The sequence below is a fragment of the Penicillium psychrofluorescens genome (assembly GCF_964197705.1).
Source record: "Penicillium psychrofluorescens genome assembly, chromosome: 1".
Taxonomy (NCBI): Eukaryota; Fungi; Ascomycota; class Eurotiomycetes; order Eurotiales; family Aspergillaceae; genus Penicillium; species Penicillium psychrofluorescens.
The window spans coordinates 1,413,071-1,431,524 of record NC_133439.1 but is presented as its reverse complement, the minus strand read 5'-3'; the positions used below and the strand labels follow the sequence as shown (position 1 = coordinate 1,431,524).

Here is an 18,454-nt window from a genome sequence, read left to right as displayed (position 1 = left end):
ATATGCATCACAGTCTTTCGGTAGATCAAAGATGAAGGCGGCCTTCGCGGTTGCGTCTCTTCTCCCACCAGGCTGGCACTTCGTACGCCCAGTGGCACAGCATGCCGGCGATAAATCCAATAGCATCGTTCTTGAATCCCACCAGCAGTCCAACAGTCACCATCATGACAGTCCACCGACGCTTGCGCTCTGCATCCGAGGGCCCTGACCGGAGGGAATGATGCGACTCTTCGTCAGCACCGTCGTCCGTCTGACCCAAGTCTCTCGCGCTGGAGGTGTTCAAACTCTCGCCAACGCTGACTAGTTCCAAGCCAGCAGCAATCACCATAACCCCCAGAAAAGCAGCGGGGAATCGCTTCAACAGATCAAGCAGCGTCTCTCCAAAGAGGAGCCCGATAAGAAGCTTCAGCACGCCTAAAAAGACCACACTAGCCCCAGAACGAGCACCGAAGCGATACTGCGCAGCCAACCCGCCAGACCCGTGACAAACGGGCATTGCGCCGAACCAGCAGCTCAGCAGGTTCATGCCGGCGACGCTGAGGCCGACATGGGTAATCGACGGAGTTTTCACGTTGGGCAGCAGATCGCTCGCCAAATGCACGACCGCAACAACGGAGTTGAGGGTCGTCAGCGGGATCTGGCCAATCCCAGCGTCCACGGCGCCGACGCGCCAATCATGCTGTCTGGGGACAAGGGCATACGGTGCCCAGATCGAGAAGCCAGGTAAATGGCCCGCAACGCCAGTGCGGATGATCGCGAACACGAGTCCCACGACAAGAGCAATCAGCGCATAGGGGATACTGCGATAGATGTTCGTGATGAGAAGAGCGAGGAAGGCGACGATGGCCCAGATCTGATTATCAGCCCAGGACGGACCGATCCACTCGAGCGGGGCCAGCATGTTGCCGCAAGCCGCGATCACGAGCGACAGACCCGCGCCGACTTGGATACCCTTGACGACGGGGATGGGGATGACGCCGGCGAACCATCGCAGGAGGCCGGTGACGCTGAAGAAGAAGATGCAGGCGCCGACGAAGATCCCCGCTGCGGCGATGGCACCGTTGCTGAAATTGCGGGCGATGGCTACGGCGGCGATGGCTTTCATGGGCTGGACGGGGAGTGGGATTCCAAAAAATAGGCCGGTCAGGATGTTGAATACCCCGGAGAAGATGAGCGTGCTGGCCAGTGAGACCGTGCCGTTGACGGATAACGCGATGGCGATGGGGAGAAAAGTGCCCAGGTCACCGAGGGAGCCGGAGATTTCGTTGACATAATTACGCTTGAAAGTGCGCCAGTTATGGGCTGAGATCTCTCGTAGGGAGTTGGCTGTCATGGTGGTGGTGGTGGTGGTAACAAGGGAGATGGAGAGCAGAGAATGTATGGGGTCAAGTTGGTGTCGGAGATCCCCGCACGTGGACTGGTTGCACATACTCCTTCGAGCAGGTCCATCAATAAACAAGCCGCGGTGTTGATTTTCATACTTACCCTATGAAATAACTATGACTATGGATTTCATGATCAGATCAGATTGTCTAACTATTCATTAAAATGAACCAACCCATCACTCCAACCATGTCTCAACCGCCACCTTCAACGTATCCTGCAACCACTCCTCGGAATACCGAGCGTCAGAGTCAAACCCATGTTCCCCGTTTCTGAGATTGAAAAAGATCTTATCTCCACCAGGCTTCCCACTAAACACCTCGCGCGCACGATGCACAAACTTCTCCGGGCCGCGCGGAGGAACCACACTATCCTGGGCGCCCTGGACAATTGTCATACCACCACGCGGAAGACCGCAATCCGGCAACTCGAATTTCTCAAAGGGATATATCCTCGCACGCTCTGATTCCTTCACGCCCTTGACCCAGAGACCACCCAGCTCACCGTACTGGGCACCTGACAGCATGAAAACCAGTCGTTCCTGCTCGGTGATCGACGACACCGACGTACCGGAGACAGCAGAGGACAGAACTTTCTGGAAGGCTTCCTTGGGGAAGCTCTGGCCGAATGGTGGATATTCACGAGGAGTATGGTAATCCGGCGACTGAAGGTCCACGCATGGGTACATGGCTATGCAGGCGCGGGTGTCACTCGGGTGCGAGAGGGCGAGGTTAATGCTTAGCATACCACCAGCGGACTCGCCGATTGTAAGGACCCGGTCTAGATTGACTGCCGTAGGCGTCGTGTGCGCAGCAAGCAGGTCCGCTAGTGCAGACGAGTGCACCCACGTCCACAAATCTTCCAGGTCGTCATGGATGTCCGTGATGGTGGCTTCGGGAATGAGGCGGTAGTTGGGGGAGATCACCACCGCGCCATGCTTAATAGCGAGATCGTTTAGCCAGTGCGGGTAGAAGGCCATATGCAAGGAGTCGCCGAAGACCTGTTTCTGGGTTAGAGTCGATACCACGTCAATGGAAGGGACCACATACAAAGCCACCCCCGTGGAGCCGGATGATCACCGGTCGCTGGCCCTCGTGCGGTGTTTGAGGGATCAAAATGTCTGTTCGGATCTCATGGTCGCCAATTTTCTTGTAGGTGGTTTGGATGATATCCAGGCCATCCAGTTTGGGGGAAGAGGGGATCGACATTGTGAGAGCTGGTGTTTTCTGTTCTAAGTTCTCTTCTTCGTGGTCAAGGGTGATTTTATAGCATTCTGTAGCCACGTACTATCTATCTCTTGATGGAGTTAATTTTCCGGACATAACTACCTGCCGGACAATAGTCATATTATGCCGACCCAAACCGGCACAAGGCTGCTCCGAGCGTTCGTGTGGTCCCCTCCCCAGGCTTAGCGCCTTTCGTCATACGCCGAGTCAAACAGTCCAAACAGTTCAAACACTCGATGTTTCGGCCTTTGATGATTGCAAATTCAGAAAGGCCTGGTCTAGAGCAAAATTGAACAAACACCTGGGCTTGAGGTATCGCAATCTCCGGATTATCTCCATACCACTCAGTCTTGCCGGGCTGTTTTGAGCCAACGGCCGCGGAGCGGAGCTGGACGATTCCCGAAGCCTCCGACGCTGATCAAGTTACAACTAGAATATGGGGACCTGTGGAATTGACGCCGCAAATGGTCTCTACCCAAGATATCAAGCCGTCGAGAAAGCTATCGCCCAGTTTCGAAAAACCATAGCAAACGACACTCGAGAGACAGCCAGAGAAGAGTATATCCAAGATGCACCCGTGTTCAAAGTTGATAGATAGGTCAAGCAACTTCTCGGCTAGTCTGATGTTGAAGACTATGATGCCGATAGCCCAAACGATGAATATTGGGATACCTCGATTCCTTTCTTTAATCATAATATAATCATAGCTCATCAGGGATTATCAACGCCTAAACACAACACGACTATCTATCTACCCATGTCCGAGAGGCCATATCATATTCCGCTAGGCAGCTTCTGACACTCCTACTCTCGTGCCTTGTCCCGAATAGAGCAATTTTCTGCGTTGGGTTTCCAGACAGCACCATTTCGATCCCACCTATCCTCTGAGACTCGGGTAAGATTGGCTCTGGAAGGCCCTGTGATCCCCAACAACTAGACGGCTTATTAGAAATAGATCTCCCCATGTCTCCGAAAAAGCCTCGTTCCTCAATCTCCATGACCTTGCGGCCAACCAATGCCGCTATACCGGCATCCCAAATACCCTCTCGATGGGTACACCTTTCAAGAAGTGCGATAGCTTGAAGTCTTATTCGGTGAACCCGACACTTCATAGTGAGATAGTACAGGGGTGATATGCAACCCAAGTCCATGATCGACCCGCGCGAATGGACAACTTCAACAAGACCCATTTTTGATGCTGGGAAACCATGGTCGGCTCTGCTAGTATCAAATAGCAATTCAACCTCATCCAACAAGTGAGCAAACCGATAGATTTGGGAGTCAAAAGCCATCTCATCTTCGGAGCACAGGCATAACTCGGCCATGACTGTCGTCATAGTGTGATGTATGGTCAAGATCCTAGCTCCCCTCCTTCCAAGAATATTGGGTATATTTTGGATGAGGCTCTCCTGGGAGTATTTGCATGTCTTTAGCCATCTCCTAAGTGCTCTCAGTAATTTCTTTCGTTGTTCAATGGGGGACTGGTGGCTTGGGCAGGAGTCCCCACTTTTGAGCAGGCAGTGGGTATGGCTCAGCAGCAACGCATCGTTCGTTAAGATGTCTAACGTTTTCCATGCTTCCTTGAAACAACGAAACTTTCGAGGAATAGAACTGCAATCGTTTCTTCGAAAGGATGGGCGAGTAATCGAGCATGATTGCTTGGTCAGTCTGGATTGAATATCCAGCCTGGAAACCGCCTCTACAATCCAGTCATCTGTCACTGTGGGCTTCTCAATCGTAATAACTGAGCAGTCACGGTTCTTGGAGACTGAGTTGGCCTCTTTGATTATCTTTAACCCGTTCTCGATGTGAACTTGGGCGGACTCGAGATGACCACGGAGGCTTTCCAACGAAATGAAAACAACACAAGCGATGAGAATAACCTGAAAAGCGACCTTATCTTTCTTTGCAAAATGAGCTTTCAAATGATTTATTGCCTTGACATAATGACGCAAGGCAAATTGGTCAATCATGGCTCTTTCGTCCGCTTTTGTATCCAAAGTATCCGTTTTGTGCACAGCGCTAAGCGCAAGACTGGCATGTAAGATTGCAGGCTCGCTTAGACTAGCCTGTAATAACAGGTGAGACCAGAACTCCGATAGGAAAGAGCCCGGAAGCTTAGGCACTGTTCGGATCTTGAACCAATCAAGGTATTGCTTCTCTTCCGCGCTCGCAGCAAGACACAAAGTATTTATTGATTGTGGAACGGTGATCCCGTAGGGCGGAAAGAGTTTAGGCCGTGAGAGTTGTATTCCTCCTCCCAAAATGTCGTACCAATCGCACGCGCGGCCTGTCGATAGGCATCGGTGGCAAGCCGGGTATCCCTCATCGCACTTGACTTTACGGATCCTAGAGCATATCAGTCTTGCTATGCAGCCCCAACAGGCCCATTTAGACTCACTTGCAGGTACGACAGCCATTCTTGGAATGCATCGTCGCCAATTTAAAAGGTTAAGTTAGGTAAATGACGCGAAAGTCGTCAAGTATGCTAGACTTTGGCGAAGTGCATGCCGTGGTGGTTGGCGATGAGGTAGAGCTTGTCACCGCCGGAATTTGCTGTTCCTCGCATTGCAAGAGGTAGTAATACGGAGTTGTTTTCACCGCTGATTGGCCACATATCGTACCCGCGACAGACTTGGTTCGGGGCTATTGTGGGGTCGCATCAAGCGTTCTGCGCTGTGATTCGTCAGCTCGGGATTTTATATAATTTTACGGGGCCTGCGGATCGATCGAAACCAGATAGACTCCGCCTCTGAATTAGGTACGTTTGAGCCGAAGTAAATCGAATGGGCATATATGTAGAGCGACCTCGGGATGTCAGATTATTGGCCCGTTCGGAAAATTTTCTATAGATCTGCGAAAACCATCCTTCTCAAGCCTCCTATAGTTCCGTGAAGCATCGAGTGGTAGTTTCATACGCTCGGAGATAGGTGATGGACAGACGTTTGAATATGGACTTCAAGATATAAAAACCCCTTCGTTTCTGCTCTTCACCATACAGAAACCATCTTTTCAACCAGAATCCTTCAACTCAAATCTATTTCCCCTTTCAAATGGCCTCCAAATTCACCAACCCTCGCCCTTTGGGCAAGAACGGTCCTTTGGTCCCAGCCATGGGCTTTGGCCTGATGATCATGACTACTGCTAGCTACGGGGCTTTGTCTGAGGATGACCAGCGTTTCGCCCTCCTTGATCGTGCGGTCGAACTAGGAGCAACCTTTTGGGACACTTCTGAGTAAGTTCTCTCACCACCTCGCTTACTGGGATTCTTTTTCACCCCGCTTACTGCTCATTTAAAGTATGTATGGTGACAATGAGGAGCTTTTGGCAAAATGGTTTCAGAAGACTGGAAAGCGTGATGAGATCTTCCTCGCATCCAAATTTGGATATGTCACTCACAGCGGGCCCATGGAGATAAACAGCTCCGCTGAGTACACCAAGAAAGCTTGCTACTCAACGCTGAAGAAATTGGGAATCGACCATATTGATCTATGTGAGTCTTGCCCAAGGGAAGAATATCTCTATATTCTCTTCGTGTGGCCGATCTTTTCAGACAATAGCATCTGCTAATAAACTCTTGGCAATAAGACTACGTACACAATGTGGACCAGGTTACACCTATTGAAGAAACCATGCGCGCACTTGTGGAACTGCAAAAGTATGTCAATCCAGCAAATTGGTGTCCAGAGAAATAACCTTGACTTGTTGCACTTAGTGAGGGAAAGATCAAACATATTGGTTTGTCGATGGTATCCTCCAAAGCGATTCGTCGCGCAGTCAAGATTGGAGTCGTCACCGCATACCAACCCGCGTACTCCCTTTTCGAACGTGGGATCGAGGGTTCCGAGGGGACCGATGCTCTGGCTACCTGCCGTGAGCTTGGGATTGCAGTCGTATGCGCGACGCCTCTTGGTAGAGGAATTCTCACCTCCACTTTCAGCGGAGGCAATGCCGTCGGAGATGACACTGATATACGAGGAAAGATGATGCCTCAATTTCAGGATGGGGCGCGCGAGCACAACGCCAAATTGGCTAGCGAGATCAAAGTCATTGCCGATAAGAAAGGCTGCAGCTTGTCTCAGCTGGCACTCGCTTGGCTCCTGAAGCAGGGCGATGATATCTTTCCTATACCTGGCACCAGACGGATCGAGTATCTTGAAGACAATATGGCTGCGCTCAATGTTAGTCTTACGGACCGAGAGGAGGCGGAGATCAGGGCTGTTGTTGATAAAACTCCTGTTGCTGGTGGAGCTGTTCCGGATGCGTTCAAGAACTTCATCTATCGCGATACTAAGGAGGAATAAGGGAGCCAGTACTTCAATGTCTGTGACTGTAGATTTCCTTAGTACGACAGTTAGCCCTGCTATAGCAATATAAATAGGGAATTGTTCCATGGACACCCTCCCCCTGGGGGTCCAGCTGAGAGTACACTTCGTATTACAGTCGTTCTCGAAATCGGCTTCACCAATACACACTTGATAATTGTTTGCTGGACCAATCGCCAAGGTCCTAGCATGAGTAAACTATTGAGCGGGGTGGCCTCTCGGGCTTGCGATGTGATGATGAGAGTTGTGTCAGTGGACATCGATGTCCACGTAAGGATTGTAGGGTTATGGGTTGCAAGTTCCCGCATGGCGTTGACGACAGAATTGTCACCCCAGCTTGATACTGTGGATTCTTCCGGATTCAGTTTGTCATTTTCGGTTTCTTTCAACGAAGGGTCTTACTATTCTTTCCACGATGTATCTTTGCATCAGCTCACTCGAGTTATCAGCTCTCTTTGAGCAAAATTATTGAATAATTCAGTCACATGAGTTTCAGGTCGCTGGATCTTCATCATACGTCCGACCTTCCTCCTAGTCACCGAATCGGATTCACCCGCAAACTACAAAACCCCGATCGAGACAGTAGTTTGCCGGTGCTATCATTCGTTATGATGTTCCCTAAGTCAACGAGACACTTCTTAGGAGTAATGACCTGCAAAGGACATATATGCTGTGCAAGTTGAGAAGGAAGGCTGAAGCTACCTAGGAACTAGGCGCCAGGCCGCGTGTGATTTGCAGATGCCCACTATCGGTTTCCATGGAATTTCATGAGCGGTTCAGCGAGCGTCTCTGGTTCGCAAAATTACAGCACCATTCGAAATAAATGTATCCAATATTATCTTACAAACTGTTTCGCAACTCTCGACGTGAACACACAGGTCCACACTTCTGACAAAAAATGGGTTGGTACAGATGCTCTTCATTTTTGTGATTCAGATAAAATGGGTCCCCTGGACTAGCGGTTCATGTCGTTCGGTTTTGATTCATTAGCTTGATTCTCCTCCGAAAAGTCGCCGGTTCGAACCCGGCGGGGACCTGATTTTTTGCCAAATCCACGCCCAATTATTTAAAGCAATGTATTAGGTCCGCCTCCCCCACCTCTAAAGACACTTGAGCGTAAAGAGAAGTGTAGAAAACTCAAGGGTCTGAATTACGAGGCCAAGGTTTTTTTTTCGAGTTGACCAATCAGAGAGGCCCTAAAAGAGCAAATGAAGTATCAAAAACCCTACTGTTCCCAACCAAGCGTAAGCCATAAAAGACCAAGGTGCATTCCCAGGTGAATCGGCAAAACATTAAGGATAAATAGATAATTAATTTCAAGCTGCCTCCTGTGATCCGACAGCGAGCTTGTCGCACTTGGAGAGATATCATGCAAAGTTATCCGGTCCTACGATGACTGCAGATGATGCCGCGTTAGTGGTGTTACAACATAAGATAGGAAGGTCCGTCGTGAATGTAATGAATGGTATTAAGTAATATCATACTCAGTGAATGTCCAATCTATAATAGGAAAACAAGACAAAAACTCCCCGAACCCTAAAGCATATACAGTAGACCCTAACCCTTATTTGGTGACGTGCACAGTCTCATTGAGAGTATCCATAATGGGTTCGAACCCAGCCTGTTATTGATGATACATATTAGCATTGATTGATCTTGTCATGCACGATGTGATCCACTTACCCCGACGAGATAGGCATGCGCAACATTGATCTGGGCCTTGCCAGCAGTCACGGACTTGGGGATCGTGACAGTGAAGTTCTGGTAGGGTTCCGAGCCGCCGGTCTTGTGGAACTCGGGGTTGAAGGGGCCCGTGTAGAGAAGCGTGCCTAGTTCCTCTTTGGCGGGGAGGCACTTGCTCTCGGTGCAGGAGGTGATGCCGATCGCGATGCCGATCTCCTTGAAGTTGGTCAGGGAATCCTTTGGTGGTGGTTAGCTCTTTTGCTTCCTTCTTCTTCTGGGGATATGGGCAGACGTACGCCCTGCTGGATCTGGATCAGGTACTCGTCACCCGCGGCGGCCTTGGCTCCATTCGGGAAAGCGATGTTGGCACTCTGGGCCACAGCGATGCCGGCGAGAGCAGCGAGGGGAGCGATGCACTTCATGATGTCGGGTTTGGTTGTGGTTGGGAAAGAAAAATTAGAATTATGGAAGCGAGATTTTTTGTTCGGTGTTATTCAAAACGAGAGTGATAATCAAAAGATCGGTAGCGAGTGGACTGATAAATAATAGATGAGTTGATTAAAAGGGAGGGCTGGGTCATGACGAGCTATTTATTCAATTTCTTTCGTGTCTAAGCTTCTCATCCTTCACTCCAGCCCAGTATTAATAGGCCCAACCGCCGCTGCGGACCTGATTCGCTAGGTGTTGGAGGGATCTCACCGCGTTGTGCACCGCGCCCCGTTACTTACTAGAGGCAGTTAGCCGGAGGTGGGCGATCCAGCAACAGCGGGCCAATAATCCACGGTCAGGGGCGACGATCACTGCGGCAATAGAGTGACTGCTGGAAAAAACCGGGTCTTCTAAGACTTCCGGGATGCTGGGGATGATCCAGCATCCACGATCCCAAAAATAAATTGCGGGTTGAGGCCAGATCAGGCCCGCCGTTGGCAGGCTGCCGTGTTACTATTTTATTGATCTTGTCTCACCTCCGTCAGCACCGGTGCAAGAACAGGTCAGATGGATACGTTGGGCTGCTATTTCCGGGGTGTCAACGATCGACGGGACGGATCTGTCTCATGGCGCCACCCGCGAGTTGCAGGAGGTTGGGTAGTGTGTGCTGTGCTGTCCATGACGACAAGGCTGTCGATCAAAGTGTATAGGCTAGTCCCAGATCATCATTATTCTCCAGACCATAATTCTCACTTTCAAGTCCATATTGTAGATAGATTCATCAAACCCAATCGGAGAACCATAGAAAAGAAAGAAAAAAAAAAGGGGGAATGTATGGAACATTCCCCCTAGCGCTCGGGCCAAACCAATTTTCAACATCCTTCGTCCCACGGTCACCTCCCAACCTCCACCAGGGCAACACCTCCCCCATCAGCCAATACAATGGATCCCGATGCTAGTGCGCCCGCCGAGCCTGCGCCCGCCGTCTTCCAATACGTGCTCTCGTTCCTCCTGGTCGGCGTCGCGTGGGGTTTCACGACCCCGTTCATCCGGCGCGCGGCAGCGGATTTTAACGCGCGCCAGGAGAAACTGAGTAGGGGGCCGGGGGCGACTACGGATACACCGCGAACGACATCTACAACCACTGGTGGAGAGGAGGAGCAGGAGTTGCTGGCCCGCGATGAGGAGGATGAGTATGAGGATGAGGATGAGGATGACAGGGCGGCTGCGTCGCAGCTGGGGGGTACATCGGGGCAGTCGAGCGCCCGGCGGGATCGTGTAGACAACCACCAAGATTCGGGCGAAGACAACGACGAAGATGACACCCCTGCGCCTGCATGGAAGCGATCCTCTTCATCATCCCCCTCCTGGCTACGCACCAAGATCACCACCCTCTTCTGGACAGTGATCAATCTGCTGCGCACGCCGGCATACTCGATTCCGCTGGTGATCAATCTGACGGGGAGTATTTGGTTCTTCCTGCTCGTTGGGAAACACGGTATGTATATCTCCTGCTTCGCCGGAAGTTGAATTGAATGGGAAGAAAAGAAAAAGAAGGCTAACGCCCGCCATCTGCAGAGCTCTCCCTCACCGTCCCACTGGCGAACTCCAGCGCGTTCCTATTCACTGTTCTGGGGGAGTGGTACGTCGAGCGGAAGGTGATTGCCCGGGAGACGTGGGTGGGCCTGTTTTTGGTGCTGGGCGGGATTGCGTTGTGTGTTCATTCGAAGAATCAGATGGGGTAACCTAACTAGGAACACCCGGAGATAGTAGTTAATTACATGGATGGGCGTCCGGACTGGATATAATAATGCACGCATCTTCATACCTTATGGCAGGGAACAGTATCGAAGCTTGGAAGAAATGCTCACTTCGAGATTAGACTTGATTCATATCTACAGATACAGTACATATCCCATCTCCCAATCCAATCCCACCTCCCATGGGAGACTGTGGCAACCCCAAGACCATCGATCATGCTACCCACACACACAGACAGAGAGAAAGAAGCACCGCAGGGAGGTCATCACGCATATTATACCAAACGGCAATTTTCCGTTCCATACCAGACCGGGCCCGCAGTGGTATCGAAGCAACGGGGAATAGAACAGGACCAAAAGAAAAAGACAAGGCACGACAAAACACGTAAGAAAGGAGCTGCAGGGCTGAAGAAAACACAATCATCGGATCAAACGCCGCGGAACTATGAACGTCATTAGTATTTGGGAATGGACACACGCCATGTAGAAAGAAACTTACCAGCCGAACTACCAAAAACCACATGGCACCGATAAACTTGAACGACGACAGCACCGCCACACTCCACAGCACCACCTGCATGTAGATCAGGGACCGACTGCTCTGGGTGAGATCCTGCCCATTGGAGCCAGGTGTCGTATTATCGAAGTTCTCCAGGCCAGCCGCGCTGAGCACAACAGCGCCGAGCGCAAAGTTGCAGAAGACCCAGGCCAGCACGACAGCACTCCGGAAGCCCTTGTAGTAGTCTGCCTGCTTCTCTTCATCGGGGACGTCCTTCACCTCCTTGGGCGGTTTCATGGAAAACGAGCGCAGCTCGGCCTCGTACTGGGCGTTCAGATCGCCGTCGTCCTGCGGGATGTTCACGTCGACCTTGCCGCCGGGCTTCAGATTCGCGGACGGCAGTTTCTCGGCCTTGTCGTCACCCTTCGTTCCCCAGGTGATGTCATGGGTGTTGCAGAAGGCGTAGATGTTCAGGACGTTGATGTAGGTCGGTGTGAGCAGGATGTATTGGATGAACTGGACGTGGTTAGCATGAGACGGGCCAAAAAAAAGGTAGTAGGGACATACGCAGGTAAACATGTGCCACGGATCAAGGAAGACGACCGAGGCTACAAACCACATGAGATAGGTTGAGCCTATCGAAACAACGATCGAGAAGAAGGTTTTATTCCTGAAAATCTCGCTGATATCAAAATGCGGATTTTCTTTCAAATCTTCCTGAACCGATCTCACCGTGACGAACACGGCTGCGAAGGATAGATAACACATGATGCCAATCCAGAAGTACACCATGGTCATGTAGAACTTGTTGGACCCGCCGGGGCGATTACCCAGCGCCAGCACGAAGCAAGTGACAAGAGTTGCGAGGTAGAGCCATTCGAAGACAATCCCCAGGATCTTACCCACCGTACCCAGAAGATTGGATGCGCCCAAGTAAGTCGTCAGGATGTGGAAAACCAGGAAGAAATTACCGATACCGAACCAGGCGAAGATGATGGCAACTGTTTGATAGATGAACTCGATCATCAGCATGAACTTGCGCATGAAGCTGTGGTCACTGCGGAAGACCTGGTAGAAGTGAGTGATGGCGTAGATGGCGGCGAAGAAACTGCCATTCAGCCAACGACGGCGTTGCAAGATGAATTCGGCCATCTGGTCAGGCACGTCCGTCTCACCAGTCGACGACTTGACGTACCGCAGGAGCCACCGGCATTTCCGCTTCGTCACAATCTCGAAGCAGAGAATGCGGTCCTCGGCCAGGTACATGTTCGCAGTGAAAATACCGGCGTTGGCGCCGTGCATCTTCTCGCCCATGAAGTATCGCTCCAGTGGACCCTGGCCATTCTTGTCGTTTTGCAGCGCCACGTACCGGTAGGCGGAGAAGGCACCCGGCAACACGGTGATGAACCCAAACGCAGACTCCAGGGGTTTATCCAGGATGTTACTGAGCTTGTACTCAAAGTTCTGGCCGGCCACCAGCGGGTTCAGCAATTTCTTGCCGTGGGACAGCATGACCTTAATCTCTCCACAGCAGCCACCGCACATGGGCTCGACATCAAAGGCCTTCCACAGGTGGTACACCGAGTCCTTGCCGGGCTTGGTACCCGCATCCAACAAAACACAAATGTTGGGATCCAGCACACGACCGAAGGCCTGGAAGAACCAGCGATGCGAGTTGATCTTCTTCTGGTTTTTTTCCTTCAGACAGAAAATCATCTGCACGGGGGGTCCCGAACGCGGCTTCAGATGGACCTGTTCGCCCTTCAGCTCGATGCCCACCTGCGTCGTGTACTCGTAAATATGCGCCGTCACATCCTTGCCATTGACCTGCTGCTTGGCGATACCGTCCTGATACACACCCAGACCGGCCAACACAGCCCGAGTTCGGGGATTGATCTTGGCACGACCGTCACTGATCACACACACCACGATCTTCTTCCAAGCATCCTTGCCCCATGTCTTGCTGCTGGTGCGCGAGCACATGTGTTCAATGTTCTTGAAGACACCCGTCATGGTGCGCGCAAACAGGAAGTCATCCTCATTGTACATGGTGACTGCGATGAACAGCTCCGTGTGGCGCGGCTTGGCGAACAGCTTCTGGCGCAGGGTGAAGCGCTCTTCGAAGAATTGAGCCGGGTCGCAGGTGGCCGCCGAATAGCGCATGTGGGTGAACTCATCGCGGCCCGGAGGCTCGGCGTGCGGAACCTGGCTGAGCAATCGCGGGGCAATGGGGCAATCCAGCACGAGATTGCCGTTGAATAGCTGAACTTCTTTGACCGTCTTCCAGCGCCGAAGGGGCGCCGGGCTAGGGGTCGGCCGCTCGTCCTGGAACTCATCTCTGTACGGATCTGGTCCCTCAAAGGGGTTTGGGTTTTGCCCCAACATAGGAGCTTTGGGGTCCTCAAAAGGAGTATGCCCGTCAAAAGGAGTATGCCCACCCTCTGGATACTGCCCCAAGTCGTAGTCATCCTGCGGTGTATGAGTGGGCTCGTACGGCTGGTTATAATAGGCGTCATGGTGGGCATTGGGGTCGACCGCGTACTCGTACCCGGGGTAATGGCCTCCATGCGCTTCGTACATCTCGTTGTGGCCGTAGGAGCCGTGGATATTCTCGACGGAGTACTGTCCATAGCCACAGCAGTCAGTATTTTATTTTTACTTTTGTTCTCCACCAAAAGCTCCCCCTTCCAGACGCTTACGGTTGGTTGTTCGGCCAAGCGATCAGTGGATGGCATAGGCAGATGACCGCTGTGTCCGTATGGATTGTCCGACAGCTGGTAGGCTTCCAACGGCCGGCCGGGGGAAGGCGTGCGGGCATTCGGGTGGTGAGGATTCATCATGGGCGATCGGTTCTGGTCCCCAAAGGGATCTGGCGAGCGCGAACGTCAGTATTCAATAGAGGAACTGCGCACAACACAGTGGTCGCGCGAGTAAAGGTGACGGTGTTCTGCTACGGCGGAGAGTCCCGCGGTCCAACAAGCACATGAAAAGGAGAACTGAACTGACCGACACGATTATACGACATAGCGGGCGACTATGCCTCGGGGCTAGTGAGTTTGGCAAGTTTCAGGAAAAGATTGGGGAAACACCCCTAAGTTCCTGGCAGGGGCTTGTCGGATGGAGATTGCGCTAGGAGAGCCCTGTGGAATGTTGACTGGGGGGGGAGGGCTCGGCGCGGTTTCAGGACTGGGCTCCGATAGGCCCAAGACAAAGATGATCTCCCCGACTGGGCGTTTCGGACAGCGTAGTGCAAGAGGGAATGCGACCAGCAGATTCGCAAGGAGGTGAGTAGTTAATAGGTGGTCAAATCATCCCGTTCGTATTATGAGATTTTGGGTGTTGACGCCGCCTCCAATGGCTGAGGCGTGTGGAGCAGCAACACGAATGAGACAGAGCCAAGGATGACCCGCAGTGGATCGATCCTCGAGGCGAACGTGAGAGAGACAGAGAGAGAGAATCAAACGAGGGTCTGTGCCTGGATGGACTAGTATCTGGCAAGCTGAAAGAGAAAAAGTCCACTTTTATTGGCACTGAAACACGCGATCCGTGGATGGTCACTGGATGGTCACTGGGCCAACCATGCCTGCGCCACTCTTAGGTAAGGCTGTGGCGGGACATTCTTTTTTTAGCATCGGCCGGCGTGTAGGCTGCTGGATTCTTCACCACTACATACCGTAGAGTTCGTGATTGGCGTGTCACCAACCTAGATCACTCGGGCGCAGTCGGTCGGAATATATCATCTGCACGTCACGCACATGCTACACAGGATGCCACGTTGGCCGGGGTGACAATCCAGGCAAGGGAGAGAAAGTGCATGATCTTCTGCCCGAGAAGTCAACTCTCGTGTCTGCCTACAAGGCCTATCTATTTTAAATAACATATGACATTCAAATACCAGAAAGCGATCAGAAATGGATAACAGAAATTCCATATCTGAGATCTAGGGTATCCGCCAAGCTTTGTCCAGCGCAAGAGTAGCTCTTCCGAGTTCTTTAATAGTGCAATACCGGGAAGTGAGTCTGTACTGTTGCGGACATCGCGAATCTTGGCGTAGAGGTCCGTGTTGAGGAAATCGTATGTAGAAGTAGCAGAGCTAATGCAGTGCTTACCCTTAAACTTCAGTGAGCCTACGACCTAGACGGCGAACAGTGGAGGAGAGGGTGGCGCCCGCCTAGGATAGTAAATTGAAGTTTATGTTTCTAATCCATAACGGTGCTTCCGTGGAACTATTTGGAGAAAATATACATACATTATGGGTTTTAAGAGAGAGAGACAGACTCGGCAAATATTAAACGATCCCGTCGTCTTTAGCATTTATCCGGCAACGATAGCAGCCATCGGACCATACTAGACCGAGCTCGGTCAACCCCGCGATGCGCGTCAATAAAAAATGTCGGATCACTAAGTCACTCCATCCACATCTAAATATTCCAAGATGGAGGTAGCGGATGGTCAAAAGGTTCGAACACAATTACCTCACCAGAATACCATTTCATGCATTGCTGACCCCCCTCGCGGTAGACCATCAACGAGCTCCAAGCGAGCTGGATCTGGACCCCCGACTGGGTCGATTCCTCTCTCGACAACACTGCCGGGCGAATCGTCCACTTCACTCGGACCGTCGATCTCTCATTCAGACCGACTCGGGCAGTGCTGCGCTTTTCTGCCGACACTCGATACAAGCTATTCGTCAATGGAGTCCGCGTTGCTGTCGGACCGACGAGGAGCAGTCCGCTCATTTGGTACTACGACACCCTGGATATCGCGCCATTCCTAAATACCGGAGAAAATGAGATTCGGTTCGTGGTGGTCCGGTACTTCGCGGCCTCGCGCAGTGCAATGCCGTTTGAGAGGACGTTAAGACCTGGTTTGACAGTGGTCGGCTGCGTGGAGGCGGGGAGCCAGGTCGTGGAGCTCAATTCGCGACAGGGCTGGCAGGCCCAAGTGGATGAGAGCATTCGCTTTCCGATGGGTCTGGCGGACGATGTGTTTCTTCATGTAAGTGCTCACAAAAACGCACATTTATAGTTTTCTAACTTTCAACAGATCAGCGAACGCATTGTGCCCACACCTCCTGCTTCCAAAGTGACTCCGATTATATATGGTATCAAGACACTGAATGGTGACATCCCGCCCTGGAATTTGCGCCCACGCGCCATTCCGATGCCAGAATCGAGCCGCGTTCTTGTTAATACTGTTCGAGCATGCGAAAGTACTGCATCTGTGGACGAGTGGACAGGCCACCTGTCTAGTGATCGGCCCTTGACCCTCCCTGGGGGCTCTTCGCACATGGTTGAGTTGCAGGCAGATGTCCATTCCACTGCATTCGTCCGATGGGCCTTTAAGGGAAATTCACATGTCCAACTCCGTGTGACGTACTCAGAGGGATACGAACTTGAGCCTCGCTCGTACCCATTCTTTCGATCCAAGGCTGATCGGTTGGACTCTAAAAATGGCCAAATAGTTGGCCCGTATGACGAGGTAACGCTCAATCTCACGGGCGAGCAAAGCGTTGTTTATGAACCGTTCTGGTTTCGAACTTTCCGTCTGCTAAGACTTGAAATCACCGTTGGGCCGGAGCCAGTCGAGCTCCTTCGATTTGAGGCGACCCAGGTCAATTATCCCATGGCAGTGAAGGCTACCTGGAACGAGCCGGGCGACCAAGTTACAAAACAAATTTGGGATGTATCCATTCGGACGATGCGAAACTGCATGTTCGACGGATACTCCGACTGCCCTTTCTACGAGCAGCTTCAGTATTCCGGTGATAGTCGCTCGGTGGGCTTGTTTCACTACCTCCTTTCTGGCGATGACAGACTCATGCGACAAGCCATCACCAACTTTGCTGCCTCTGTCACACCAGAAGGTCTCACACAGTCCAGATTCCCTTCTCACGTTCCGCAAATGGTCGCTGGGTTCTCCCTGTATTGGATTCTACAGGTGTGCGACCATCACCTCTTCTTCGGTGACAAGAAGTTTGCACGTGGCTTTATCCCTCGCATCGATGGCGTCCTCGATTTCTTTGATTCTCATATCGATCATCTGGGTCTGGTCAGCGGACTACCGGAGGTTGTATGGCAGTACATAGACTGGGTTACGACGTGGGGTGCGACTGAAGAGCACGCGGATAAGGGTGTGCCAACCGCAGGCCGCAAGTCAAACAGGCACACATACTTCAGTATGCTGTATGCCTACGTCCTTCAAAAAGCAGCCCAGCTTGTCCGTGATGCTGGACGGCCAGGTCATGCAGACGAGTACGAGTCGCGAGCTGCGTCGCTTATAAAAGCAATCCGAATTCATTGCTACGACGGAGCCTTCTTCACAGACTCGACGGCAAATATTACAGAAGACGGGGCCTTTTCTGAACACTGCCAGATCTTCGCAGTTCTATCAGGCGCTGCTGCACCTGAGAGTTGCGCGTCGCTTTTAGCTCATTCGCTTGGCAACCCGCATTTCTCCAAGTGTTCGTATATGATGCGTTTCTACATGCTTCGAGCACTCTCGGTGGCTGGTGATGATGTTTACGAGAAATACTGGGAATCCATGTGGACCCCTTGGCGGCAGATGCTTGCGAATAACCTCACAACTTGGGAAGAGGATGATGTGCGGCAACGCTCGGATTGCCATGCCTGGGGAAGCGTGCCCATCTATGAGTACTGTACCGAGCTAGCGGGCATTCAGCCTATTGCCTCGGCGTGCACGAAGATACTCTTCAAGCCTCGTCTCCGCCTGAGCGCGGCCCTGGAAGCAAATATCGCCCTTGGTAGGGACAATCTTGCTACAGTATCTTGGCATACTGTCGACGGTGGTGAGAAAAAAGTCACGCTACGACTTGAAAAAGCTGTGGAGGTCATCAGCCAACTCCCCGGAGGTGTAGAACAGGACCATGGAGTCATCAACTCTATCAATTTAGTGTACAAAGAAGGATTTATATAGATACGTTTCACCGGCCACGTGGACACACTATTAGAAAACTTGGAATATAGGATCCGTGAAATATAGAGAGGTTTGGATACCCGTATCTCATGGCAAGGGCTACGCAACCGATCCACACCTATTACTTAAACGGGCATTCTTTTCGAAAGAAAATGTTCAATTGTGTACCTTGCATATGCCACATGTGCAGCATTCCTCGGACAATTCTTCGCG

At 51.7% G+C, this 18,454-nt stretch overlaps 7 protein-coding genes and 1 non-coding gene across 8 annotated transcripts; 4 read left to right on the top strand and 4 right to left on the bottom strand.

Moving 5' to 3' along the window:
- Positions 1 to 25: 25 nt before the first annotated feature.
- Positions 26 to 1,333, bottom strand: PFLUO_LOCUS531 (uncharacterized protein; the record flags this gene model as incomplete). The annotated part of the gene is made up of 1 exon (XM_073782766.1): positions 26 to 1,333. One exon carries the CDS (start codon positions 1,331 to 1,333, stop codon positions 26 to 28), a length of 1,308 nt encoding a protein of 435 aa, XP_073634628.1.
- A 228-nt stretch (positions 1,334 to 1,561) lies between these two features.
- PFLUO_LOCUS530 (uncharacterized protein) lies at positions 1,562 to 2,591 on the bottom strand (the record flags this gene model as incomplete). Its single annotated transcript, XM_073782755.1, has 2 exons — positions 1,562 to 2,383; positions 2,433 to 2,591. The coding sequence occupies 2 exons, from the start codon at positions 2,589 to 2,591 to the stop codon at positions 1,562 to 1,564; spliced, it is 981 nt and encodes a 326-aa protein (XP_073634627.1).
- A 3,071-nt stretch (positions 2,592 to 5,662) lies between these two features.
- On the top strand, positions 5,663 to 6,913 carry PFLUO_LOCUS529 (uncharacterized protein; the record flags this gene model as incomplete). Its single annotated transcript, XM_073782744.1, has 4 exons — positions 5,663 to 5,844; positions 5,909 to 6,102; positions 6,198 to 6,267; positions 6,325 to 6,913. 4 exons carry the CDS (start codon positions 5,663 to 5,665, stop codon positions 6,911 to 6,913), a joined length of 1,035 nt encoding a protein of 344 aa, XP_073634626.1.
- Positions 6,914 to 7,878: 965 nt separating this feature from the next.
- Positions 7,879 to 7,971, top strand: PFLUO_LOCUS528. The gene has a single exon. It is a non-coding gene; the product is annotated as a tRNA-Gln (tRNA).
- A 527-nt stretch (positions 7,972 to 8,498) lies between these two features.
- On the bottom strand, positions 8,499 to 9,039 carry PFLUO_LOCUS527 (uncharacterized protein; the record flags this gene model as incomplete). Its single annotated transcript, XM_073782733.1, has 3 exons — positions 8,499 to 8,555; positions 8,618 to 8,854; positions 8,914 to 9,039. 3 exons carry the CDS (start codon positions 9,037 to 9,039, stop codon positions 8,499 to 8,501), a joined length of 420 nt encoding a protein of 139 aa, XP_073634625.1.
- Positions 9,040 to 9,988: 949 nt separating this feature from the next.
- On the top strand, positions 9,989 to 10,791 carry PFLUO_LOCUS526 (uncharacterized protein; the record flags this gene model as incomplete). The annotated part of the gene is made up of 2 exons (XM_073782722.1): positions 9,989 to 10,544; positions 10,625 to 10,791. The coding sequence occupies 2 exons, from the start codon at positions 9,989 to 9,991 to the stop codon at positions 10,789 to 10,791; spliced, it is 723 nt and encodes a 240-aa protein (XP_073634624.1).
- Positions 10,792 to 11,234: 443 nt separating this feature from the next.
- On the bottom strand, positions 11,235 to 14,330 carry PFLUO_LOCUS525 (chitin synthase I; the record flags this gene model as incomplete). Its single annotated transcript, XM_073782711.1, has 5 exons — positions 11,235 to 11,249; positions 11,306 to 11,821; positions 11,873 to 13,927; positions 14,005 to 14,174; positions 14,312 to 14,330. The coding sequence occupies 5 exons, from the start codon at positions 14,328 to 14,330 to the stop codon at positions 11,235 to 11,237; spliced, it is 2,775 nt and encodes a 924-aa protein (XP_073634623.1).
- Positions 14,331 to 15,740: 1,410 nt separating this feature from the next.
- On the top strand, positions 15,741 to 18,241 carry PFLUO_LOCUS524 (uncharacterized protein; the record flags this gene model as incomplete). Its single annotated transcript, XM_073782700.1, has 3 exons — positions 15,741 to 15,764; positions 15,827 to 16,303; positions 16,352 to 18,241. 3 exons carry the CDS (start codon positions 15,741 to 15,743, stop codon positions 18,239 to 18,241), a joined length of 2,391 nt encoding a protein of 796 aa, XP_073634622.1.
- Between the last annotated feature and the right edge of the window lie 213 nt (positions 18,242 to 18,454).